Source organism: Equus przewalskii, chromosome 9 (genome assembly GCF_037783145.1).
Source record: "Equus przewalskii isolate Varuska chromosome 9, EquPr2, whole genome shotgun sequence".
Taxonomy (NCBI): Eukaryota; Metazoa; Chordata; class Mammalia; order Perissodactyla; family Equidae; genus Equus; species Equus przewalskii.
The window spans coordinates 25,156,374-25,179,466 of NC_091839.1; the positions used below are offsets into that span (position 1 = coordinate 25,156,374).

The 23,093-nt window shown below is 45.1% G+C and overlaps 1 protein-coding gene and 1 long non-coding RNA gene across 2 annotated transcripts; one reads left to right on the plus strand and one right to left on the minus strand.

The window, feature by feature from the left end:
- Positions 1-1,894: 1,894 nt before the first annotated feature.
- LOC139073574 (uncharacterized) lies at positions 1,895-16,193 on the minus strand. Its single transcript, XR_011522465.1, has 3 exons — positions 16,090-16,193; positions 6,604-6,761; positions 1,895-4,732 (listed from the first exon to the last, which is right to left on the minus strand). It is a non-coding gene; the product is annotated as an uncharacterized lncRNA (long non-coding RNA).
- On the plus strand, positions 10,822-11,748 carry LOC103556507 (olfactory receptor 10G7-like). Its single transcript, XM_008528667.1, has one exon. It carries the CDS (start codon positions 10,822-10,824, stop codon positions 11,746-11,748), a length of 927 nt encoding a protein of 308 aa, XP_008526889.1.
- Positions 16,194-23,093: the final 6,900 nt, after the last annotated feature.

The window sequence follows — 23,093 nt, forward strand, 5'->3', positions numbered from 1 at the left end:
ATTTTGCCCTCATTCTTGAGCAATGTTTTTTCTGGGTATATATCAGGCAGGCAGTCTTTCAATACATTAAAGAAATCATTCACTGTCTTTGACTTTCATTTTTGCTATTATCAGTCAGTCTAGTTGCTATTCCCCTGAAGACAACATCTTTTCTCTGACTGGTTTTAAGATGATCTCTTTAACTTGGGTTTTTCTGAATTTTTATTATGATGTTTCTGGGTGTTGATTTCTTTTTCTTTATCATGAAATTCTATCTATTCTTGAGTGTGCATATTGATATCTTCCATCAGTCTGGAAAATTCTCAGCCATTTTTACTTCAAATGTTGCCTCGACCCCTGTATTAGTCAGGGTGTCTCTCTGAGCCAAGTCAAGTTTGCTATAAAATTAACCATCACAACCCATTCTGTCTCTTTTCTCTTGGGCCTTTAATCAATTGTATCTTGGACCGTCTTGCTGAAAACTTCACATCTCTTGCCTTCTCTTTCGTATTTCTTTTCAATCTCTTTGTCTCTCTGTGCTGCATTATGTGTAATTTGTGCTAATATCACTTCCAGTTCATAATTCCATTTCTGGCTGTGTTCAATCTGCCGTCAAATAAATCTACTGAGTTTGTATTTCCAGTTTTGTATTTTTTGTGTTTCTACATTCTATCTGATTCTTTTTCAAGCCATGTGTCATTTTTTATAGGTTCCTGTTTCCTGCAGATAATTCCCACTTTACTGATTATTTCTTCAAACATGGCATAGTGGTCTAATCTGTAACTGGGGATTCCAGTGTCCAGACTGTTTCTGCAGTGTGTTGTTTCTTCTGTATTTCTGCTGTGTGTTGGTTCTCGCTCAGGTTGTCTTGTCTCCTTGTGTACCTGGTTATCTTCAACTGCTCATAAGTCATTGCCCTTGAAAAAAATTATCTGCGAGTGTTCTCCCAAGGCACGAGACAAACTTGCCCTCCTCCAGAGAAGTTTTCTTTTGCTCTGGTGTATGCTATGATAGGCAGAATTCTAAGAAGGCTCCAAATGACCCACACCTTCGTATAATCCCCTCCCCTTGGGTTTAGGTGAGACACGTGAATATGAGATGTCACTCCCATAATTCTATCACGTCACAGGGCAAACAGGATTATGCAGATGTACTTAAGATCTCTAATCCGTTGACTTTGAGTTAATCAAAAGGGAGAGTGTGCTAGATGGGCCTGGCCTAACCGAGTGAAATCCTTAAAAGAGATGGATTCTCCTGGTGGCTGCAAAGAAGCAAGAAGAAAATGGACATGTTGCTTAAAAAGAGAGGTGACTTCTAGGAGCTGATGGCCTCAGTCTACAAATGCAAGGAACAGAATTCTGCACAGAAGCTCAGATTTAGATCTGGTTCATCCTCATATGATTTATATGCATGATGTTGCAAAGTGCTATTGAGCTTAGAAACCCCAGAATTACAGCTAAATTTGGAGGCTCCAGAAAAAGAAGGGAAGAGGAAGCTAAATGTGGTGACTGATGGTCTGTAGAAACTAGGTTTTGAGGTAATATTTACAGATTTTTAAAGTTGCTGACATTTTGGCAATGTGTATTATTGCTTTTCAAACCCATTAGTCACAATTTACAAAGAATAAGAGCCCTAATGCTAGATAAGGCTCTGAACTTCATCCTGCAGTTTGTTTTGCAATAAAATCTTTAAGAGCTGTGAAACATTTGTTTTTCAACAGGAAGTGGTCAAATGTTAGGGATGAAATGTAAAGGCAGTTGCTACTGCTGTGGAATAGATTTATTCCTCTGTGTATGAGACCAGGGAAAGAATTTCATAATTCAGCATTTCACTGGTGAGCATCTTTCAAAAACTGCTGCACAATGGACTCGAAACAAAGGGAAAACCCAGCCAAGAGGAGTGAGTTAATGGACACTTTTGTTCATACACAATTGTTTATTGATTTCATCGACTTTGAGCTGCATTTTGAATAGTGCAGGAATGTTAAAAGATTACAGGACATGAAAGTGATGTTTTCGCAAAAAGAAAAAACACTATTTCTTTTCAAATTAATTCTCATGTCTTCATCAACAGAGCTGTCATAGCAAGTACTATCTTATTTTTCTCCTCATATGAGCTAATGTGAACATTATTTGTGTCCATTTGTGAAATCGTTTACATTTTTATATTAGTGTGCCAAAGTTACAGTAACAGTAATCTTTTGCAATTGAATGTGCACAAATAAAAGCCTTATGAAAAAAGCCTATATTTTGCCAATTCTAGAACTATTCTTCCCCATTTTCTATTTTAACAATAAGCATCCATTTTCGCAAACTTCATTTTAGGCTGAAGAGTGTTGGCTACTCTTTGAAGTGTCTTTTGCAATGTGTTCTACATGAGAAGAGTCTCATCTTTAATGCTCTATTACAAAATCTAAAATGGCAATATTTTTCTTAAGGATTAGAAATAAAAACATACATATTAACATACATATAGGCAACCCGAGAGTAACTTTGTAAATAAGGCAAAACATCTCACGTTGCTAATTTAATATGATGGAGTATATAGTTGTACAATTTTGCATCCAATATCCTTCCTTCAATTTAATGTATTCTGATAACCAACAGGTAACCTCTATCTAATTTAATATTTTGATGGAGGCAGTTAAATATGTTCTTAAATCCAGTTTTCAAAAGAGAAACATCCCACCAACAACTTGGACATGAGAATGTGCTAGTGAGCAGTGGTGCTTCATTTGTTACTTTCATACTTTGTTACTCTGCAAAGATTCTGTTACAAGAAATGGACTGAGACTAGAGACTTTCAACCTAGGATGATACTCTGCATCACTGAGTCTTGGCCAAAATCGACAACGTTTCACTGTTGTAACAAGAACTTCCCACAACTTCCTCTATATATACATTTTTCCAGCCTTATTGAGATATAATTGACATATAACATTGTGTGAGGTGTACAATGTGATGATTTCATACATATGAAATCCTATGAGTATATGTGATACAGGTGTTCGTGTATATGTGATAATTTGATACATATATATTATGAAATTATTACAACAATAAGGTTAGTTAACACCTCCATCACCTCTCATAATTGTGTTTCTGTGTGTTCAGTGAGAACATGTGGATCTTAGTTGTATATACTTATATACAACTTCCAAGTATATAATACAGTCTTGTGTCGCCTAATGACGGGGACATGTTCCAAGAAATGTGTCGTTAGGCCATTTTGTCATTGTGCAAACATCATAGAGTGTACTTACACAAACCTAGATGGTATAGCCTACTTATAACTGGAAGCCACAGACTTCTTTGTCACAGTAGAATCATAGTACAGTTTAACTTGAACTTCAATTTTTAAAAAATCAGTCTCTATATTTGCTTCACAAACATAGAGAATTCTGATGGACTATTGCAACAAGAATAGCCAAATACCTATCAACAAACTAATATAGGCAGGACTTATGAGGAAAAAATTATATTTTATGGTAAGACAAAAAAGGACACTCGAATCAATGGGATTCATTTAAAGGACCTGGGGTACCTCTTGCTTCCCAGAATGGCTGAGAAGGCTGGATAACCATCTTGGGAAATAGGAAGGAAAGGAGATGAGGTAGACAGGTCCACAGGCAAAAATGACAGCTCAGGGGCAGCTTGGTGAGGACATCCCTGTTGCACCTGGAAACCCAAGTGAGCCCCACGGCCACCCCAGAAACTAGAGGGAATCAAAAACGTGTGAAAACATAAAATAGCAGTTCTCAACCTTTTGGTCTCAGAACCCCTTTATACTCTTAAAAAATATTGGTGACCCCAAAGAGCTTTCGTTATATAGGTTATATCTATCCATATTAACTCTATGAGAAATTAAAATTGAGACACTTTAAAAATACTTATTTATCAAGTCATACAAGAATATCAACAATAAAGCCATTACATGTGATCATAAGTAGCATATTTTAAACAAACAACTATATTTTCCAAAACAAAATGCATTTAGTGAGAAGAGCAACATTGTTTTATATATTTTTGGCAATCTCTTTAATATCTGACTGAATAGAAGGCAGCTGGATTCACGTATTTGCTTCTGCATTCAAACTGTTGCAATAAGTTGTTTTGTTGAAGTTTATGAAGAAAGCCCAGTTTCATACACATTGTTGTTGGAAAAAGCAGAAGTAATTAATAGTCTTTTTAGATAATTATGAATATTCTTCTTTGACACCATATCAACTCATAAAACACTTAATTGCATGTAGAATCTAAAACCACATCAATGAATGTTTATACTGTTACATTAAAATCCATTGGCCCATCTCTCTCTCTCTGAATAGATCCTTACCAGTGTACAACTTTGTAACAGCACGTATTGGTCATTTGGGAGAAAAAGTTGGTTCATCAAATCATGCAGATACTCCAGATGTTGACACTTTTCACTATATAATATCAAAAAATCACATTTGCCAATATCACCGTCAATCTCATCAGCAATACTATAAGAGTTTTGACCTTGAATATTCCCTGAAAGGGTCTTGAGGATATCCAGGGGTCCCAATGCCACATATTGAGAGTAACTTGAACAGAAAAATAGAAGAGAACAGAATGAAGAGCTCAGGAACAAACACAGACAGATGTGGGAATCCTAGTCCATCCTCGTGTGGTAGGCAGCCTCCAACATGGCTCCCAAGGATCTCCACCTCTTGGCATTCCATGGTTGTGTGATCCCTTTCCCTTGAGTGTGGGCTGGACCCAGGGACTTGCTGATCATGAACAGAATAGAAACAAAAGTGATGGGATGTCACTAGCAAGATTAGGTTACAAAATATCATGGCTTCCATATTGGAAACTCTCTTGCTCGCTCTGAGGAAAGCAAGATGTCATGTTGTGAGCTGCTCCATGGAGAGGCCACGTGGCCAAGAACTGATTGTGGTCTCCAGCCAATGGCCAGAGAAGGACTGAGACTCTCAGCCAACAGCCCACAAGGAACTGAATCCTACTAGTAATCATGTAAGTGATCTTGGAGCCCATCCTTCATCAGCCCTATTTTGACTTCAGCCTGTGAGAGACCATGAGCCCACCCATCTAAGCTATGCCTGGATTCCTGACCCACAGAAACCATAAGATAAACTCTTATTGTCTTAAACCACTAAGTTTTGGAGTAATTTATTATGCAGCAATAGATAACTAATATGTCTTGGTTTTGTACTTGGGGAAAAAAGAGTCTTTATTTACATCATACATAAAAAGTAAATTTCAGATAGATTAAAGGGATGAATCAAATTATAAAGCTTGGAAACAAAGGAGAAAATATAGGAGACTATTTTTGTAATGTCCATGTGGGAATTGCTACTTAAGAAAGATATAAAACTTAGAAAGAAAACAATAAGTTGATATGATTATATAAATTGTTAAACTTCAATATGATAAAAACTATTCTAAAGAAAAATGTTTAAGTTGACAGCCTGGGAAAAATTTGTAAAAAGGATCAATACCTGTAATATATAAAAAAATTCATGCAAATCAGTAAGGAAAATCAAATAATCCGATAGAAAATTTTATGTACAGAAGAATATGTACAAATGGCCATGCATACAAAAAGATCGTCAGCCTCTCTAGGAACCATGGAAATATAAATTAAAACAAAAATGAGATGATTTTTGACCATCAGATGGGCGTAAACGTAAAACTGATGTATCCACTTTGGGCCAGAAAGAAAAAAAAGTGATACTCTTATGCACAATTGGAATACATTGATAAAGCTTATTTATGCTGAGTTTGCATAGTTAGCCAGAATTAAAATGTGCAGGCCCTTCAGTTTAGCGACTCCACTTTAATGGAACCTATTCTGATCACATACATGAATAGAGTACATTTTGCCTCATGGCTAGACGCAAGATCAGAACACAAAGATCAACAGCCTATGTGAAGAGCAGCAATAATCAATTAGAAAACGTCATGGAAAACTAGATCCCATTCACAAGAGCCACAGAAACTCTAAGTTAATGGGAGAAAACAAGTAGTATATAAACGTACACAAAGAAAAGTATTTTAAAAAGTTTTCTGAAAGACATAAAATAAGATGTCCAAGAAGGGTGCAGGGATGCTTATTGCAGAATTGTTTGTCTTGGAAAAAAAAATGTTGCAAACAACCTCAAAGCCCCCGAGCGTGGGGAAGGCCACCTTCATTTCTTTATCTATAGCATGGGACACCCCGCAGCAGTCAAAAAGAATGACCTGTTTCTGTGTGGGATCCCTATTTATTCAACAGAAATAACTCCAGGACATGTTAAACAAAAAATGCACATTGCAGAAGGATGTTTCTCGATAGTAAATGGTATTAATAATGCTCAATAAAACTGACTATTATGGCTTTTGATACTGTCAGAACACCCTGGAAGGTTGTAACCAGGCACATGGCTGATGCCCTGCCTGTCAAAGTCTTGTTTTCAGAGCTTGGAGCCACCATGGGACAGAAGGTCCCCAGAGGTGACCTTGGACAAAGTCCCAAGAACGTAAGAACCAGCCAAGAGGAGATGCTATGGCTCAAAGCCAACTCCAATCAAAGTCAGCCACGTTGGCCCACCCCTAGAGCTTTCCATGCCCGCAGCTCATAAGTGGGGATTCAACCTACAGCAAAGAATCCCGGCTTGACTCTTTATCACCTCCACCCTGGAGGAACCGGCACTCCACCAGCCCGGCTCAGCACCTTCAGGGAGCGGTTGAGACACTCCGCCAGGTAGGTCAGGCTGCTCCAAATTTCCAAGTGGCTTCCATCTCCTACCTGGATGACTGGAGGCAACAGAACAGTGATTAAAACCCATGGTTGTAGGGATAGACAGCTAGGTTCGAGCCCCAGCACTGCCCTTATGAGCTATGAGACCTTGGGCAAATCGCTGAACCTCTCCGTGCCTCGGTTTTTCTCTCTGTGAAATGGGGTGGGTAACACAGTGCCTGCCTTCTGGTGGACGGGAGGATTAAGCGGTCATGTGAAAAGTGCTCAGGTCAGCGTCAGGCTCTTGGGAAATGATGTTTAAACGCTGATCATTGTTCTGCTGACGCTACAAAGAACTCAGACGAAGTCAGAGATGTAATCTCGGTGCTACTGACATTGGGGGCCAGATCCTTCTTTGCTGTGGGGGCCGTCCTGTGCACTGGTGGATGTTCAGCAGCATCCCTGGTCCCTACCCACTAGATGCCAGTAGCATCTTCCCCAGCCATGACAACCAAAAATGTCTCCAGACACTGCCACATGTCCCCTGCGGGGACACAGTCATCCTTGGTTGAGAACCACTGCTCTAAGTGAGCTCCCCGTGAGCTGGGGCATGTAAGACAAGGCTACGAGACTGAAGGGTGGGAATAATATGGAAGACACTCAGGGTTTCATGAAGAGGCAGTTCCTAAAATCTTATCCTACTCCAGAAGCATTGCTTCTGTGTCACTCATCGGTCAGGCTCATTTCTCCCATTGGCTGATGGCTCGAATCCAGGGTCTCTGCTCCTCTCCACTGTTTCAGACTATGATGTTTGTGGTATTCTGCTTTACATCCATGAAGACATAATACCACGCAGTGCTGAGAAACATACTCATCCATTTGGAGAAAATAATAAAGACACATGGTGTTTTATGTATCAGGAACTGTTCTAAGAGCTACACACTTACTAAGTTCATTTAATCCTCATGACAATCCCATGGGGGTGGGGACGTCATTATTATTCCTATGTGTTACAGATAGAGAACCCAAAGCACAGAGAGGTTAAGTAACTTGCCTAAGGTCACACAGCTAGTAAGTGGCAGGGCTGGGATTTGAACCCAGGCAGCCTCTCTCCAGAGTCTGTACTGTAATCCATGACACAACCCATCTCTTGGCTGTAGGTATCATCTCTGGTACTTACTTCTTTCATGGCAAGATCTTGTCATCAAATGGAAGCTGAGCCGATAATCTGATAACAATTTAATAGATAAACATGGAACTGGCTCCAGCTGGAGGAAAGGGATCACATCCCCACTAGACAAGCTCCCATGCCTTGGTGATCCCTGAGGGCTCCATGGAACAGTTTGGAAATGCTTTGCAAGCCCCTCAGTTTACAGCCAAGAAAGCTGAAACAAGAATGATAATAATACCAACCACAGGGCTGATGGTTACATTCATACGTCGCATACCAGGCACCATGCTGCACACCTCAGGGCATGATCTCACGTCCTTTCCAAATGACAGCATGCATGAAAGCCATGTTTGTTTTGTGTGTGTGAATTTTGAAAAATACATGAGTGAGATGAGAAAAGTAAGTCTCGAGAAGGCAAGATGAGTTAGCCAAGGTGTAAGGAATTTGATTCAAGGGAGCAGTCCAAAATTTGCAAAATGCATTCTGTGGGAATTATAATTCTCTATGATGTAACAGATGTTGCCACATTTCTTTTAATCATCTCTTGTTGGAACCTCAATGCACATTTTAGCCTCTCTCTGAGCAGAATGTCTGAAAAGCTGCAAGTCTGATGTTTTCTCTCCAGATGCACACTAAAATAAACCACAGCTAGACGATAAGTAACATCCATCCATCCACCCCTTAAAACCATCTCGCACAGGTACCTGCGTCCTGCTGAGGGAACTGCAGTTACAAAGCTTCCCCCTGCCCAGGGTCTTTTGGGGTGGGAGAGGGGAGAAATGGCATTAGTTAAGTGACTGTGTTGCTTTTTCCCCTTTACTTTGGTGTGCAAAGGCACCTCATCTCCATGGCGGGAGAATCTGGTAATAAAAGAAAGAGGGCAGAGGACAGAGGGAGGTAGTGGAATTAACAAATCACCACAAATGTAGTCTCTCAAAATGACACACTTCTTATCTCACACTTTAGAAATCCCAAGTCCGAAATGGATCTCACTGGGCTAAAGTCAAGGTGTCAGCAGTGCTGCTTCCTTCTGGACGCTCCAGGGGAGAAGCCATTTCTTTGTCTCTTCTGGCTTCTCACGGCCCCACATCTGTCTGATCCCTTCTTCTGTCATCATATCTCCTTCTCTGACTCTCTTGCCTCCCTTCCCATCTTCTAAGGACCCTAACGACTCCACTGGCTTCACTCATTAGATGTTTTCTAGGGCTGCCATGGCAAAGCACCACAGACTGAGTGGCTCAGAATAACGGAAAGGCATTCTCTCCCAGCTCTGGAGGCCGGAAGTCTGAGATCAAGGTGTCGGCGGGCCATGCTCCCACTGAGACCTGTAGGGAATCCTTCCTAGGGACTTGCCTAGGGAATTGTAGGGAATTGCCTCTTCTAGCTTCTGGCGGTCTACCAGCAATCTCGGGCATTTCTTGGCTTGCAGCTGCATGACTCCACTCTCTGCCTTCGTCATCACACGGCCTTGTCTCCTGTGTCTCTGTATTAGTGCAGCCGTCTTCTTTTAAGGATACCAGCCATATTCGATTAGGGGCCTATGACCTCATCTTCACTAATTACAGCTGCAGTGACCCGATTCTAGATGAGGTCACACTCTGAGGTACTGGGGCTTAGGACCTCAACATACCTTTTTTGGGGGAGTGGGGCTGCAATTCAACTCACGACACCTGGATACTCCAGGATAATCTTCACATCTCAAAATTCTTAACTTAATCACATTTGCAAGGTCCCTTTTGCCATGTGAGTTCACATTTTCACAGGTTTCAGGGGTGGGGGACATAGGCATCCTGGAGGGGGCACTATTCTGCCTACCAAAGGTAGGTTATTTATGGTCCACAAGAGGCCAGCAAGACTCAGCTGGGAGTGCCAGGCCAGTGCCCAGCTGCCAGGGGCTGTCGTTCCACAGCAATGGGAGTGAAAATGGCAGGGGGTGATGGAGTATGAGAAGAGAAAAGGGTGGTAATACTTTCCTTTAAGAAGCTTAAAAACATGTTTTCATGCCTATTTTAGTACACAATCCCAGCAGCCCAGGGACCACAGTGGAAAGGAAGACAAGAAACCCACAAAGTGTGAGGAACCTGACAATAGTAAAGGTCTACCTTTAACGAGGGCTTGCCCTGTGCCAGGTCCTGTTTAAGGACACTCCTTTCATTATGGCCTGTGACCATCTCAGCACTATGCGATCCCATTCTCCAGAGGAGGAAACTGAGGCTCAGAAAGATTAAAGTATTTGTCCAATGTCACACAGAATCCAAACGCTGGCTGTTTGGTTGCAAAAACATTCTTAAACACTACTTCTGTACTGTGTACCACTTCCTACGTTAGATGCCAGGAAATAAAGCAATGAGTATGAAATGGTCCCTGTGCTCAGGTGGAGGGGGGCTCACAGTCTAGGAGGGAAACAGATTATTAGAAGGCCTTGGGTTGTGTACTATAATTAAGATGCTACGGTATGTAGCAATATACATGGTAAGACCAGAAGTCTTAACTGGTGGCCCCATGTGATATGCACAGTGTTTTACATTTGAATTAACTGCCAGTATATAAAAGTCAGGAGGTTTCACATCAAAAACAAGCTGGAATCTGGCTTCTCTTGAGAATATCAGAGAATCTGGCAATGGTTCGTCCACCAACAACAGTGGGCAAGAGTTTAAAGCAGCTGCCTCATTTGAACAGAACATCCATTTTCCCCACAGTCCCCACCATTCTCTATTATTCACTCAGCTGGATTCACTAACTTATGTATCTGTTGGGCCTCTGTAGGTGTTTAACTTTGAGATCTCTAGGAAAGACAAACAATGCACGTGTGTTCAATGAAGAAATATTTGAGCATCCTTTCCAGACTCAGCTCACCCAACTTCTTTATTGCTTCCTCCTAGGTCTTTGTTATTGTCACACTGTTCTCCACATGCACTGCTCCTTGAGCATCCCCAGCAGTTAAGGAACTTTGCCAAAGACAGAACATGAGCAATCTCACGGTTGTGTCAGTCTTCCTCCTCCGGGGCTTCTCAGCTGTCCCTGAGTTACAGCTGCTCAGCGCTGCCACCTTCCTTCTCATTTACCTGGCTGCGATTCTGGGGAACCTCTCCATCATGGCTGCCGTGACACTCGACCCCCGCCTGCACACACCCATGTACTTCCTCCTCAAACACCTCTCCCTGGTGGATATCTGCTCCACGTCCACCACCCTGCCCCAGGTCCTGGTGGCCACCATGGTAGGCTCTGGGGAGATTTCCCTCCCGGCATGCGCCTCACAACTCTTTGCCTTTGTCTGCCTTGGGTCCACAGAGTGTTTTCTCATCACCTCCATGGCTTATGATCGTTGTCTGGCCATCTACAGGCCCCTAATGTATGGGGCAGCCATGAGCCCCCGGACCTGCGCCTCCCTGGTGGTGGTGGCCTGGGGCAGCGGGATCCTCTTTTCCGCCTTCCACACAGCCAACACCTTCTCCCTGCCCTTCTGTGGCCCCAATGTGATAGACCACTTCTTCTGTGACATCCCCCCACTCATGCGCCTAGCCTGTGCCAATGCAGATGCCCATGAGGCTGTCGGATTTGCAGCCAGCGGCTGCATCATCATGAGCTGCTTTGCCCTCACCGTCCTGTCCTACATCCGCATCTTGGCCACAGTGGTTCGGATCCGCTCCTCAGCCAGCCGCTGGAAGGCCTTCTCCACATGCTCTTCCCACCTGGCCACTGTGCTCCTGTTTTATGGCACCGGCAGCTCTGCCTACATGCAGCCCACCGCCCACTACTCCCCACTGCAAGGGCGCGTGGCTGCTGTCTTCTACTCCATCCTCACACCCACCCTGAATCCGCTTATCTACAGCCTGAGGAACAAGGACATGAAGGGTGCCCTGAGGAAGCTCTATCTTCAGGTGCCATCGTAGGACCTGGCATCTGGACATGAGAAGGATTCAGAAATCCACCTTCACAGGATTTTCCTTGTGGTCACAGTGGAGGTGTTAATGCCTCCAGAGACCACCAGGAGCACACGTGTAGCCTAACACTTGGCAACAAAATTGGATGACAATGAGTCATGCAAGAGGTCCCAATAGATGTCCAGACAAAATGGACACATGTCAAATGTGCATTTAATTTAAGCAAATGGACCTAAATGTAGGCAGGAGAAGACAGAGAGGGAGTGGATAATTTAAATAGTAGACAGTCATTTCATCCAAGATCCCCCTCAATGACCCTGTGTCCTGGAGTTGAGTCCAACAGATAACTCTCTTCTCAGCTCATCTCAGTTTCCTTGGATCTCCCACAAGTTGGTGCATCTTGTCCTACTCAACACAGTTCTAATATTGAATGGTACACATTTTTTGTTTCTATATGTCCTAAACGCAGGCCAATGACTTCATCAGAAGAAGCAGCAACTATTCCAGAAGAAAAATAGGCCATATTGGACTGGCAGAGATATGGTTTGTAGTCTCTTTTTTTTAAGATTGGCACCTGGGCTAACATCTGTTGCCAATCTTCTTTTTTTTCTTCTCCCCAAAGCTCCCCAGTACATAGTTGTATATTCTAGATGTAGGTCCTTCTGGCTCTGCTATGTAGAACACCGCCTCAGCATGGCCTGATGAGCGGTGCCATGTCTATGCCCAGGATCCAAACTGGCAACACCCTGGGCAGGTGAAGCGGAGTGCACGAACTTAACCACTTGGCCCCGGGGCTGGCCCCTGGTTTGTAGTCTGCATGTGGCTCCTTCCTAAGGGGATGTCAAGGGTAATTTTGTCCTTCTGCAATGTTTACCTGATATTATTGTATTGGTTGGGTTTTGGGTTCCGCTGTTTTAAAGAGACAATAGTGGATTACATAATACAAAAGGTTTATTTCTCTTTCATGTAAACATCTGTGGTTGAAGGTGATCCTGGGTGGCTCTAAGCCACAAAGTCATCCTGAGACCAGGTCCCTCCTCTCTCATTGCTCTACCATCCCCTGAGGTCTCCTTATCCACACAGTAGGAGACGGCTCACTAGCACGTCATTCACAACCCACCTGCAGGATGGGAGATAGAAGTAGAGGGCAAGCAACATGCTTTTAAGATGTGACCCGGAAGTTGTAAACATCACTTCTGCTGATATCCCATTGGCTGGCACTTGGTCACATGACCACACTGACCTGCAAAGGAGGCTGGGAAATGTTGTCTCCAGCTGGGTTGCCACATGCCCAGATGAAACTCCAAATAGAAGGCGAGAACATTATTTACTAATTGTTGTTGTTGTTGTTAGGAAGATTAGCCCCGAGCTAACATCCGTGCCCATCTTCCTCTACTTTATATGTGGGACGCCTACCACAGCATGGCTTGCCAAGCAGTGCCATGTCCACACCCAGGATCTGAACTGGTGAACCCAGGGCCACTGAAGTGGAATGTGCACACTTAAACGCTGTGCCACTGGGCCAGCCCCTACTAATTTTTAATCATTCCTCCCCATCTCATCTCTTGATGAGCCACCATCTATCTTTTTATTCCATCCTATCATCGTGCATTCAAGTCTTCCTTTATCCCTAGGCCACCTGTACTAGTCACTTTTATATACATTATCTCTATAATTCTCTATAATATTTTCTTCATTTTGCAGTTAAGGAAAATAAAATTCAGATAGGTTTGGCAACTTACCCAAAGTTAAGAGGATCAAGAGAGGCCCAATATTTTCACTCCAGAAACACTCAGGGTTCTTCTTTTTTGTTTGTTTGTTTGTTTTGAGGAAGATTAGCCCTGTGCTAACTGCATTCAGTCCTCCTCTTTTTGCTGAGGGAGACTGGCCCTGAGCTAACATCCATGCCCATCTTCCTCTGCTTTATATGTGGGACGCCTACCAAAGCATGGCTTGCCAAGTGGTGCCATGTCTGCACCCAGGATCCGAACAGCAGAACCCCGGGCCCCAAAGCAGAACGTGCGCACTTAACCGCTGCACCACTGGGACAGCCCCAGGATTCTACTTTTAATGACAGAGATTGAATTGTATTTCTCTAGGAATTTAAAAATTTTACCATGTTGAGATATCTCCTTGGGAAGTTTTAGGAGAGGATTGCAGTGCTACCAACATATCCTTGAGGGTTGAACAGTCCTCCTCTACTTCAGAATACCAACCTCTTGATCAAATGCACAACTTGGGAGAGACATAAACTGGCCAAAAAGAGAGTAAAGGGGCATGTGACCAGCCAGCTAGATCAGACAAGTCTTTGCTGATTACTGGGGTATGCCAGAGCCATCTTAAGTAAGGTAATCATCAATGAGTCACATCCTGGTATAATCCCCTTTCATCAATGGTATATGGCAAAGCTGATGGGATGTCACTCCCATAATTACTTGATATCTACTCTCTGAGACAGAAAATATCCAGGTACTTGGTGTATCCCCCAGATCTCTGAGCGGCTGGCTCTCTAGCATCCTTTAGGTCTCAGCTTCAACGTCACCTCCTCAGATGTACCCTCCTTGGCCCTCCCTTCTAAAGAAGATCCCTTCCAGGTCACTCTCAATCCCTTCATCCTGTTTTATTATCTCCAATGCATTTATCATCCTTTTGAATTACCTAAATTATTCAGTTTTTTTATTCTGCCCTGAATCCCCCTCCCTACTCCTTCAAATCTAGTCTCCATGAGGGCAGGGCTCTGTTTTCTTCAGTGCTGTATCCCCTGTGTGTAGCATATTGTCTGGCACACACTAGGTGTTCAGTATTTATTTTTATGAACAAACAAATGTGAAGCAGAACAACAACAAAAAAAATCCAAATCTTCTCTGGTGTAAGCTAGAGTCAGGGGGCTGAGATCTCTGAGCCTTGGTGGTTTATCTCCCTCTACAGCCATTTCGGCAACACCTGTATGGGATCTTCTGGTTTCACAAACTCAGTCCAGACACCTCTTCCTAAATCAGATTAATAAATGCTATTGAATATAAACCACCATTGATTGGAAGATACTCCATTAATTTACATCCCATTAAGAAAGAAAAAGACACTGCCAATCAAACCATGACACGTCATCCATAAAACATATCCTAATTTCCCCTGTTCAAATGTACTGCTCAGCCTTCAGGACAAGGCTCCAACATCAATTCCTGGCCACCCCTCCTGGCCAGCGTGGGTCGTTTTTTCCTTTCTATACTCTCTCTCAGCACTCTCATTTCTCCAAAACATGCATTGCAGTTTTAACCAATTGTTTATTTGTTTAAAATCTGTCCCTCACACTAGAATGAATGCTGAATGAAGGGAGAGATTACATCTGCATGTTTACCGTTATCCAAGCTTTCAGTGTGCTGGTAAGCCAGCTCTCTGGAAAAAAAAAACAACTGTAATATTTGCCAATTTCCACGGTGTAAATAATCTCACCACAGCTGATGCCAATAGCTTAACAACTGGTTTGCGACATTCTTGGATATTTAACAGTTAGGTCTTGTGAGCTGGTACTAGCATGCTCTAGCATACAGTTGACCCAGGATAACAGAAACTCAATAAATCATTGGTTAGTGAATGAGTGAATTGTTGCTGAATCACGGTGAACGAATATGTAGCAAGTATTTCAAACTTAACCCGTCTACATACAGCTCTTTCTCTCTCCTCCATACTTGTTTTCACCCCACTTCCTAGCATTGCCATCCATCCATCACTCAAGGCAGAAAATTAGCAGGCTTATTGGTTTATCTCTCTCACTCACCTCCCCATTTCCCTCACATCCAGTAGGTCCATGAGTTTTGTCAGTTCCGCTCTCAACGTTTCTTTCAAGTTCATCCACTTCACACCATCCCCATGGCCACCATCATCTCTGGCCAGGCCCACTGCAACAACCTCCTCCTTTGTCTCCCTGCCTTCAGCTATTACCCTCCCGAACCCACCCTCCACCCAGAAGCCAAGTGTTCCTGTTAAAAATCATCACCCTGTTGCAGCTTTCCAGTGCCTTTTCATTGCCTTGGGCTCTCCATGGTGGGAACCCCGCTGAGGTCTCCAGCCTCCTTTCCTGCACCCTCCCTGCATCTTTTATCCGGAGCTATGCTGGCGTTACCTCAGTTCTTCAAACACATCAATCTTCTCCCTGCCTCAGGGCCTTTGCACTTGCTTCATCCTCAGCCTAGAATACCCTTCGCCAAATCTGGGCACAACTGCCCCGTCATAGTTGAGCCTCACTTCAAACGTCATCTCTTTGGAGAGACCTTTCCTAACCTCCCACCAAGTATCATCACCTCCTCCCTCCCTCCCATCGGCCTGATTTATTGCCTTCGGATCCCTTACCATTTTTGGAAATGTCTATATTACTTCGTAGAGTAGGAGATAAGGACTTGGGTACCTGTTGTTTATTTCGGGGAGGGCAGGATCCGGGAGCCAGAAGGAAGTGCGCCTGCGCGCCCGTCTCCGGACAACAATTCCCAGAGTGCCCGGCGCGCGTGAGCCTCAAGCGCGCTTCCGCTTCCGTCCTGGAGATCCGTGCGGAGTGATGTGTGGGTGAGTGTGTGTCTCCGCGTGCGCGGGTAGTGTGTGCGGTGAGCGGGCGTGTATAGGCGAATGCTTGTGTGTGCTCGAGCGAGAGTGTCTGTGTGCAAGAGACTGGTGTGTGTACGAGTCTGTGAGCCAGGGAGAATGTTCGAGCAAGTGCGTGCAGGTGAGTGTGTGGGAGGGAATGTGATGTCTTTGAGGTGTGTGTATGGGTGAGCGAATCTGCGTGTATATGTGTGCGTGTATGTGTGAATGGGAGCAGGTGCGAGTTTGTGTAGGTGTGTGAGCCCCCCCCCACCCCACCCCGGGTGGCTCTTGCGTGTCTGTAGATCGTGAGCCTGACTGTGGCTTCTGTGATGGTATCTCGTGAGTATGGTTTTTTGCTGTTGCTGTGATTCGTGTGTCACTGTGATTTTTGTGGGGATGTGAGTGATTTAGTTCATGAGATTATGTGCGTTGTGTTGGGGGGGGGGTGTGTGATTGTGCATCCTGCTTGGAATGTAACCTTGTGAAGCCGAGACTGTGTGGAAGTTTGTGTGAAGAGGGCATGTAGTTTGTGATCTTGTGTGTCCACGTGTGGTTGAGTGTTGTTCTGGTGTGTCTGTGATTGAGTGGAAGTTTTTGTGGTGTGTACTGTGTGTGTAATTTGGTTTGAGTGTGATTGTGATCTGTGCGTCTGATTTGGTGCTGCTGTTGTTATCTGTCAGCATGTGATGTTTGTGTGAGGCTAACTAGTAGGTAAGGAAGTGTGTATGGGAGTTTGTGCTTGTTTGTGGGGTTGAACCAGTGTGAAGTATCTAAATCCTGTTGGCAAGTCTGTGTGTCCCTCTGCACTTGTGCCTGCAGTGTCATTGTCCCAATTGTCTTAAATTTTAAGGTTGCCTGTGAGGTTTTATTTGTGAATGAAGTGTGTCTGTGTGCATGCACATGCGCTCATACCTGCAAGTGTGGAGTGTTGCTGAGGGAGTGGTTTGGTGTGAGGGTTTAGATGGGATTTTGTGTGTCTGAAGTTGTCTCTCAAAGAGTGTTTGTGTGTGTAATTTTGTCTTTGAATGACCAGTCCTTGCATGCCACATGACACTGGGTGTCGAGTACTGAGCGTGTGAGTGTGTATTGGTGCTTGTGTCTGTGTGGGTTATGGGGACACGTGACTGTCATTTGGTGATGGAGGTTTTTGTCAATGCTGGTGTTTGGTGATCGGTGACTTGGGTGGTCCCTGAGGCCGTCTGTGTGAGGGCGCGTGTCTGATAGGCCCATGGCCAGTTAGACGGGAGGCTGCAGGCGAGGTGGGTAAGAGCAGGAGCTCTGGGCTCGCTAGAGAGGAGCACTTAGGCTCTTTTCTTCACTGCAGTTGTGCCTGGTGGCCAGGAGGCTCGCGGGAAATCCTTACAGACGAATGGGTTCTAATTCCCTTCTCTTCCTAGTTGTGTGAACTTGGACAGGTCGCTTAATCCCTCTGCACCTCACTTTCAAGCACTAATGAGTAATAAGCTCTCCCTTGGAAGTTGTCTTGAGGACTAAATGAGTCAGTATATGTAGAGGTGTTCCTCTCTGTGTCCTGTGGTCTACATATGTCTCATTTTTGGTGCCTCAGGGTCATTTGTGAGTGACGATGTCAGCTTTTGTCTTTGGGCCTGTCCTCTTTGCTCACGTACGGGTTGCGTCTTGTGTGTCTGTACTTATGGGCAGGCGTGTGGTTGCTCGCACAAGCTCTGGAGTCTGCAGTCGAGGTTCACGTCCCAGCTCCAGCCCTTGCCAGCTTGGTGACCCTAGGTGAGGTACAGAATGTCTCCATGGCTCAGTTTCCTCCTCTGTGTAATAGGGACAAAGATCCTTCTTACTTCCTGGGGTACTTAGAAGGTAAAATAAGCCATCCCTGGCCACTGCCCCCGAGCACGCCATGCCCCTTCAGGAGTCAGCAAGGCCAGGGCGGCCGTGGAGGGAAAGGCCTGCAGGCTGGAGGTCAGAGGCAAGAGCCAGCAGGAGCTCCGGGTGTGCTGAGGTGGGGAAGGTGGACAGAGGCAGTTGCCAAGTGGAAGAGGCCAAGCTCCTGGATCTCGAGGCCGGCTCTGGATGGGATGAGGACGCAGCTGCCAGGTTGGTGGAATGCCCAGGACCCAGGACGCGATGAGTCACTGCCTTTTGTCGTTTGTTCCTTGCTCTGTGCGTGAGGCCTCTGTGCTGGGAAGGCTCCTGTTTCTCTCTGCAAAACCACATTTGCTGAGCCCTGTGTGAGTGTTTTTTTTTTTGGGGGTGTCAGTGTGTGATTGCAATAGTGTGATCCGTATGTCAGTGTGATTTATGATGGGGTACGAGGGTGGGGAGAGTGATTTTGTGCATGAAATTGTGTGATTGTGGTTTTTTCTTTCCAAATGTGATGTGTCTATGGTTGAACATAAATTTGTGTGTGGCAAGGGTAGGGTGTAGTTCATTATTTTGTGGGTTCTTGTGGGATTTCTGTGTGTGTGGTTGAGTGGGAGTTGGTGTGTGACGGGGAATGTCGTGATGAGTGATTTGCTGTGTCTCTGTTCGCTGGAGTGATTTATGTCCATGATTTTGTGTGAGGGGGGTGACGGGGGGTAATCTGGTGTGGCTATGGTGATATGTGGTAGTATGTGATGCTGTATGTCTTGTGGGAGGGGCTAACTAGTACCAGCCTGAGGAAGTGAATGATGTCTGTGTGTGATTCTGGGGTGTACAAGTGTGACAAGTGTATCTAAACCAGGTGGTCACACTTTAGTGAGCCTGTGTGTGGCTGTGTGTTTCTCTCAAGGTATGTCTGTGGCTAAGGGTTTCATTGTTGCCTCTGTGAGATTTTTGAGGGGGTGCCTATGAAGTTTCCCTTGTGGATGAAGTGTGTGTGTATTGGAACTTAATTCTAGTGGGGAAGATGGTCAAGATAAGATAATGTCAGTCACTGATAAGTGCTCTGAAGAAAATACTAGAAGGCAGCAGGACAGAGTGACTTAGGGGCTGCGGGCCATCAGAGTTTGGGTGGTTAGAGACGCCCTCTTGAGAAGGGGACATCTGGGCTCAGCCCTGAATGATGAGAATGACCTAGAGGGAAAGTTAGAGGAAGAGTGTTCCAGGAAGAGGGAAGAGTGAGGACAAAGGCCCCAAGGCAGGAATGACGTGGGGTGTTGGAGGAACAGTGGGCAGTGAGGTGGTGAGCAGACGAGGGCCATCGTTGCTTTTAGGTCTTGGTGAGGACTTTAGTGGCCAGTGGAGGGTCTGGGGCAGGGCAGCGACAGGGTCTGGGTTGCACTTTTAAGTGGTCACTCTGTTCTTGGGAACAGAGGTCAGATCTGAGCGGTGTGCAGCCAGCAGCCTTGACAGTTCTGTGCTCTGCTGCTGTGTGTTTTTCAGCATGTAATGCAACTCCTCTTTGTGCCTCAGTGGCCTCCTTAGTGAAGTAAAATGCTGTTTGTCCCTGTCTCTTCCTGGTTCAGCAGGTGAAATGGTCACTGTCCTAAATCCTTTCACTCTATTAACTGTAACAGCTAGCTACTGCTGCATAACAAAACACCCCAAGACAACAGCTCTTCGTTATTTCTCATCAGCCTGCAGGCCCGCTGGACTGGCCGGTGTGTCTGCAGGTTGGCTGGGCTGCTCTGCTCCTGGCTGGGCTTACCTGGGGAAGCTCTTCCCATGTGTCTCTTACCCTCCTCCTAGCACCAGATACCTTCTCATGGCCATCCCAGTGCACGAGAGGGAGAGTGGAAATTGTTCCACCTCTTGAAGATGACTCGAAACTGACAAACTTTCACTTCCACCTCATTCTCCCATCAGAGAATTCACCCTGGCGAGAAACCCTATCAGTGTAACGAGTGTGTAAAAGCCTTTAGTGATCAGTCCTCCTCCAGTTGACATGAGAGGACCCACAATGGGGAGAAACCTTAGGAATGCAGTGAATGCAGGAAGGCCTTTAGCTGGGCCTCATCCCTTACTCTCTATCCGAGAACTCATACAGGCGAGAACCCCTACAAGTGCCCCAACTGTAGGAAACCTTTCCAGTACAGGTCCTCCCTCATCGAGCACCAGGAAATCCACACAGAGAAACCCTACAAATGCAGTGACTGAAGAGGCTGTCAGCTACAGCGCCTCCCTCAGCATCCATCAGAGAACTCAAACTGGGGAGAATCCCTGTGTGTGTAAGGAGTGTGGGGACACCTTGAAGTACTGCTCCTCCCTGACCATGCACTAGCGGATCCATGGTGTCAGGACGCCCTGTGAGCATAAGGGATGCCTGAAAGCCTTTGGTCGTGGTTATCCCGTAAAGTACAGAGGATCCCTGCCAGGGAGAAATCCTACAGACACAGTGAAGGTGAGGAGTCCTTTTGTGGCAACTAACTTCCGAGAGTTCTTACTAGAACATACCATGCATGTGGAACCTTCAGATTTCATTTGGCCCAAGATATCTGAGACATTACATTGTACATTAATCATGGAGATATGGGTCAATGGTCCCCAAGACCACCTCCAAGTTTGGTGACTCACTAGAAGGACTCAAGAGAACTCAGCGTATAGTTGTACTCATGGCTAAGAGTTATCACAGTGAAAGGATACAAAGCAAAACCAGCAAGTGGGTAAAGGCGCCTGGGGTGAAAGGTGAAGTCGAGGAAGCCAGGCACACACTTCCAGGAATCCTCTCCCATTGGAGTCACACAGGACGTACAATTTATCCAGCAGTGAGTTGTGACAACACTGCTCTCCTGACTCCTCCTCCAACATACTAAGCTATTTTGTGACCTCAGGACCTTTGCTCATGCTGTTCCCTCTGTCCAGAACACTCTCCTTTCCTAATGTTCCATGGCTGACTTTTCCTCATCCTTTGGTCTCTGCTCCCAGAAGGCTTCTCTTGGACCACCCAGTCTAAAACTAGCCCTCCTGCTGGCACTCCTCTACCCGTTACCCTGTTTTCTTTTTCTTTGTAACACGTGCCACCTTGTTTTGCTTATTACCTTTCTCCGTATGACACACTAAAGTTTGAGAAATACTGGTTTCAGGAAAGGGTTGAAAACTCAGGTGCCTACGGGGCCAGGCACTTTGTGAAAATGCGTTAATGCCTTTAGATCAAGCTCACCTCTCTGATTCCATCACAGGCCCCATTCACACATTTGCACAAAGGGGCAACCCTTGCCTTAAGCCAGTGTTTTTGAAATTTTAGCTTTCAACAGAATCCCCTGGAGGGCCTGTTAAAACACAGGGTGCTGGGTCCCACTCCCCAAATTTCTGACTCAGTAGATCTGGCTGGAGCCTCAAAATTTGCATTTTTTTTTTCTCCTTCTTCTTCCCAAAGGCCCTGCAGTACATAGTTGTATACTCTAGTTGTGAGTGCCTTGGTTGTGCTATGTGGGACACCGCCTCAGCATGGCCTGATGAGCGGTGCCATGTCTGCGCCCAGGATCCAAACCGGCAAAACCCTGGGCCACCAAAGCGGAGCGTGAGAACTTAACCACTCAGCCACAAGGCTGGCCCTGAGAATTTACATTTCTAACATGTCCCCAAGTGTACTAGTTTCCTGTGGCTGCTGTAAAAAATTACCACAGACTGAGTAGCTTAAAACAACAGAAATGTCTTCTGTTACAGTCCTGGAGGCCAAGTCCGAAATCACTATCACTGGGCCGAAGTCAAGGTGCTGGCAGGGCCGCACTCCCTCTGGAGGCTCTAGGGGAGACTCCTTCTGTGCCTCTTCAGCTTCTGGTGGCTGCTGGCATTCCTTGGGTTGTGGCTACATCATCTCATTCTTCAAATCTCTTTCACATTGCCACCTCCTCTGTGTGTGTGAAATCTCCCCCTGCTTCCCTCTTATAAAGATACATGTAATGGCATTAGGGCCCACCTGGATAATCTCCATCTTGAGATCCTGTTACTGAGCTTGCTCTACTCACTTCAACCTGAGCCAATCAATCACAATGAGTTAGGGATGAAGAAAGAAAGTTTAATTAGATTGGATTAGCTGGCAAATTGGAAGACAGGTGACTATGTCTCAAAAACTTATCTTCAAAAATTACAGAATCTTGGGGCTGCCCCAGTGGCGCAGTGGTTAAGTGCTCACGTTCCACTTCTGTGGCCCCAGGTTTACTGGTTCGGATCCTGGGTGCAGATATGGCACCGCTTGGCAAGCCATGCTGTGGTGGTGTCCCACATATAAAGTGGAGGAAGATGGTCATGGATGTTAGCTCAGGGCCAGTCTTCCTCAGCAAAAAGGGAGGATTGGCAGCAGATATTAGCTCAAGGCTAATCTTCCTCAAAAAAACAAAACAAACAACAATTAACAGAATCTTGAGGTAGTTATATAGGGAAAATGGGCATTGAGGAGGGGGTCCAGGGATGTTGGGCTCCAGATATGACGGGCTCCCAGCATCACACTGTTCCATTCTTCTGTCAGCTGTGATGGACAACTTATAGGTGTGTTTCCTGCCTATGGTCAGCATGTTCCTGGAGAGAAACTCAGAACAAAGTTTTAATTTATCAAGCTATCTGGGAGTACAAATGTAAGTGGAGCCCATAAATCAGGAAAGCATGTGAAGTTTTTAGAGTACGTGCAGAGCAGTGAGTAGTCAGAGGAGGGGCTGGGGCCATTTAGTATAACGAGATGGCCTTACTTACAATCCTTAACTTATTCACACATGAAGAGACCCTTTTTCCAATTAAGGTCACATTTACAGGTTCCAGGGTTTAGGAACTGATCTCTCAGGGGCCATCATTAGCCCACTATGCCAGCCAACAGGGATGCTGCTGGCCCAAGGAGCACACATGGAGAAGCACTGCCTTAAACCACAGGCTAGATCATAGCATGT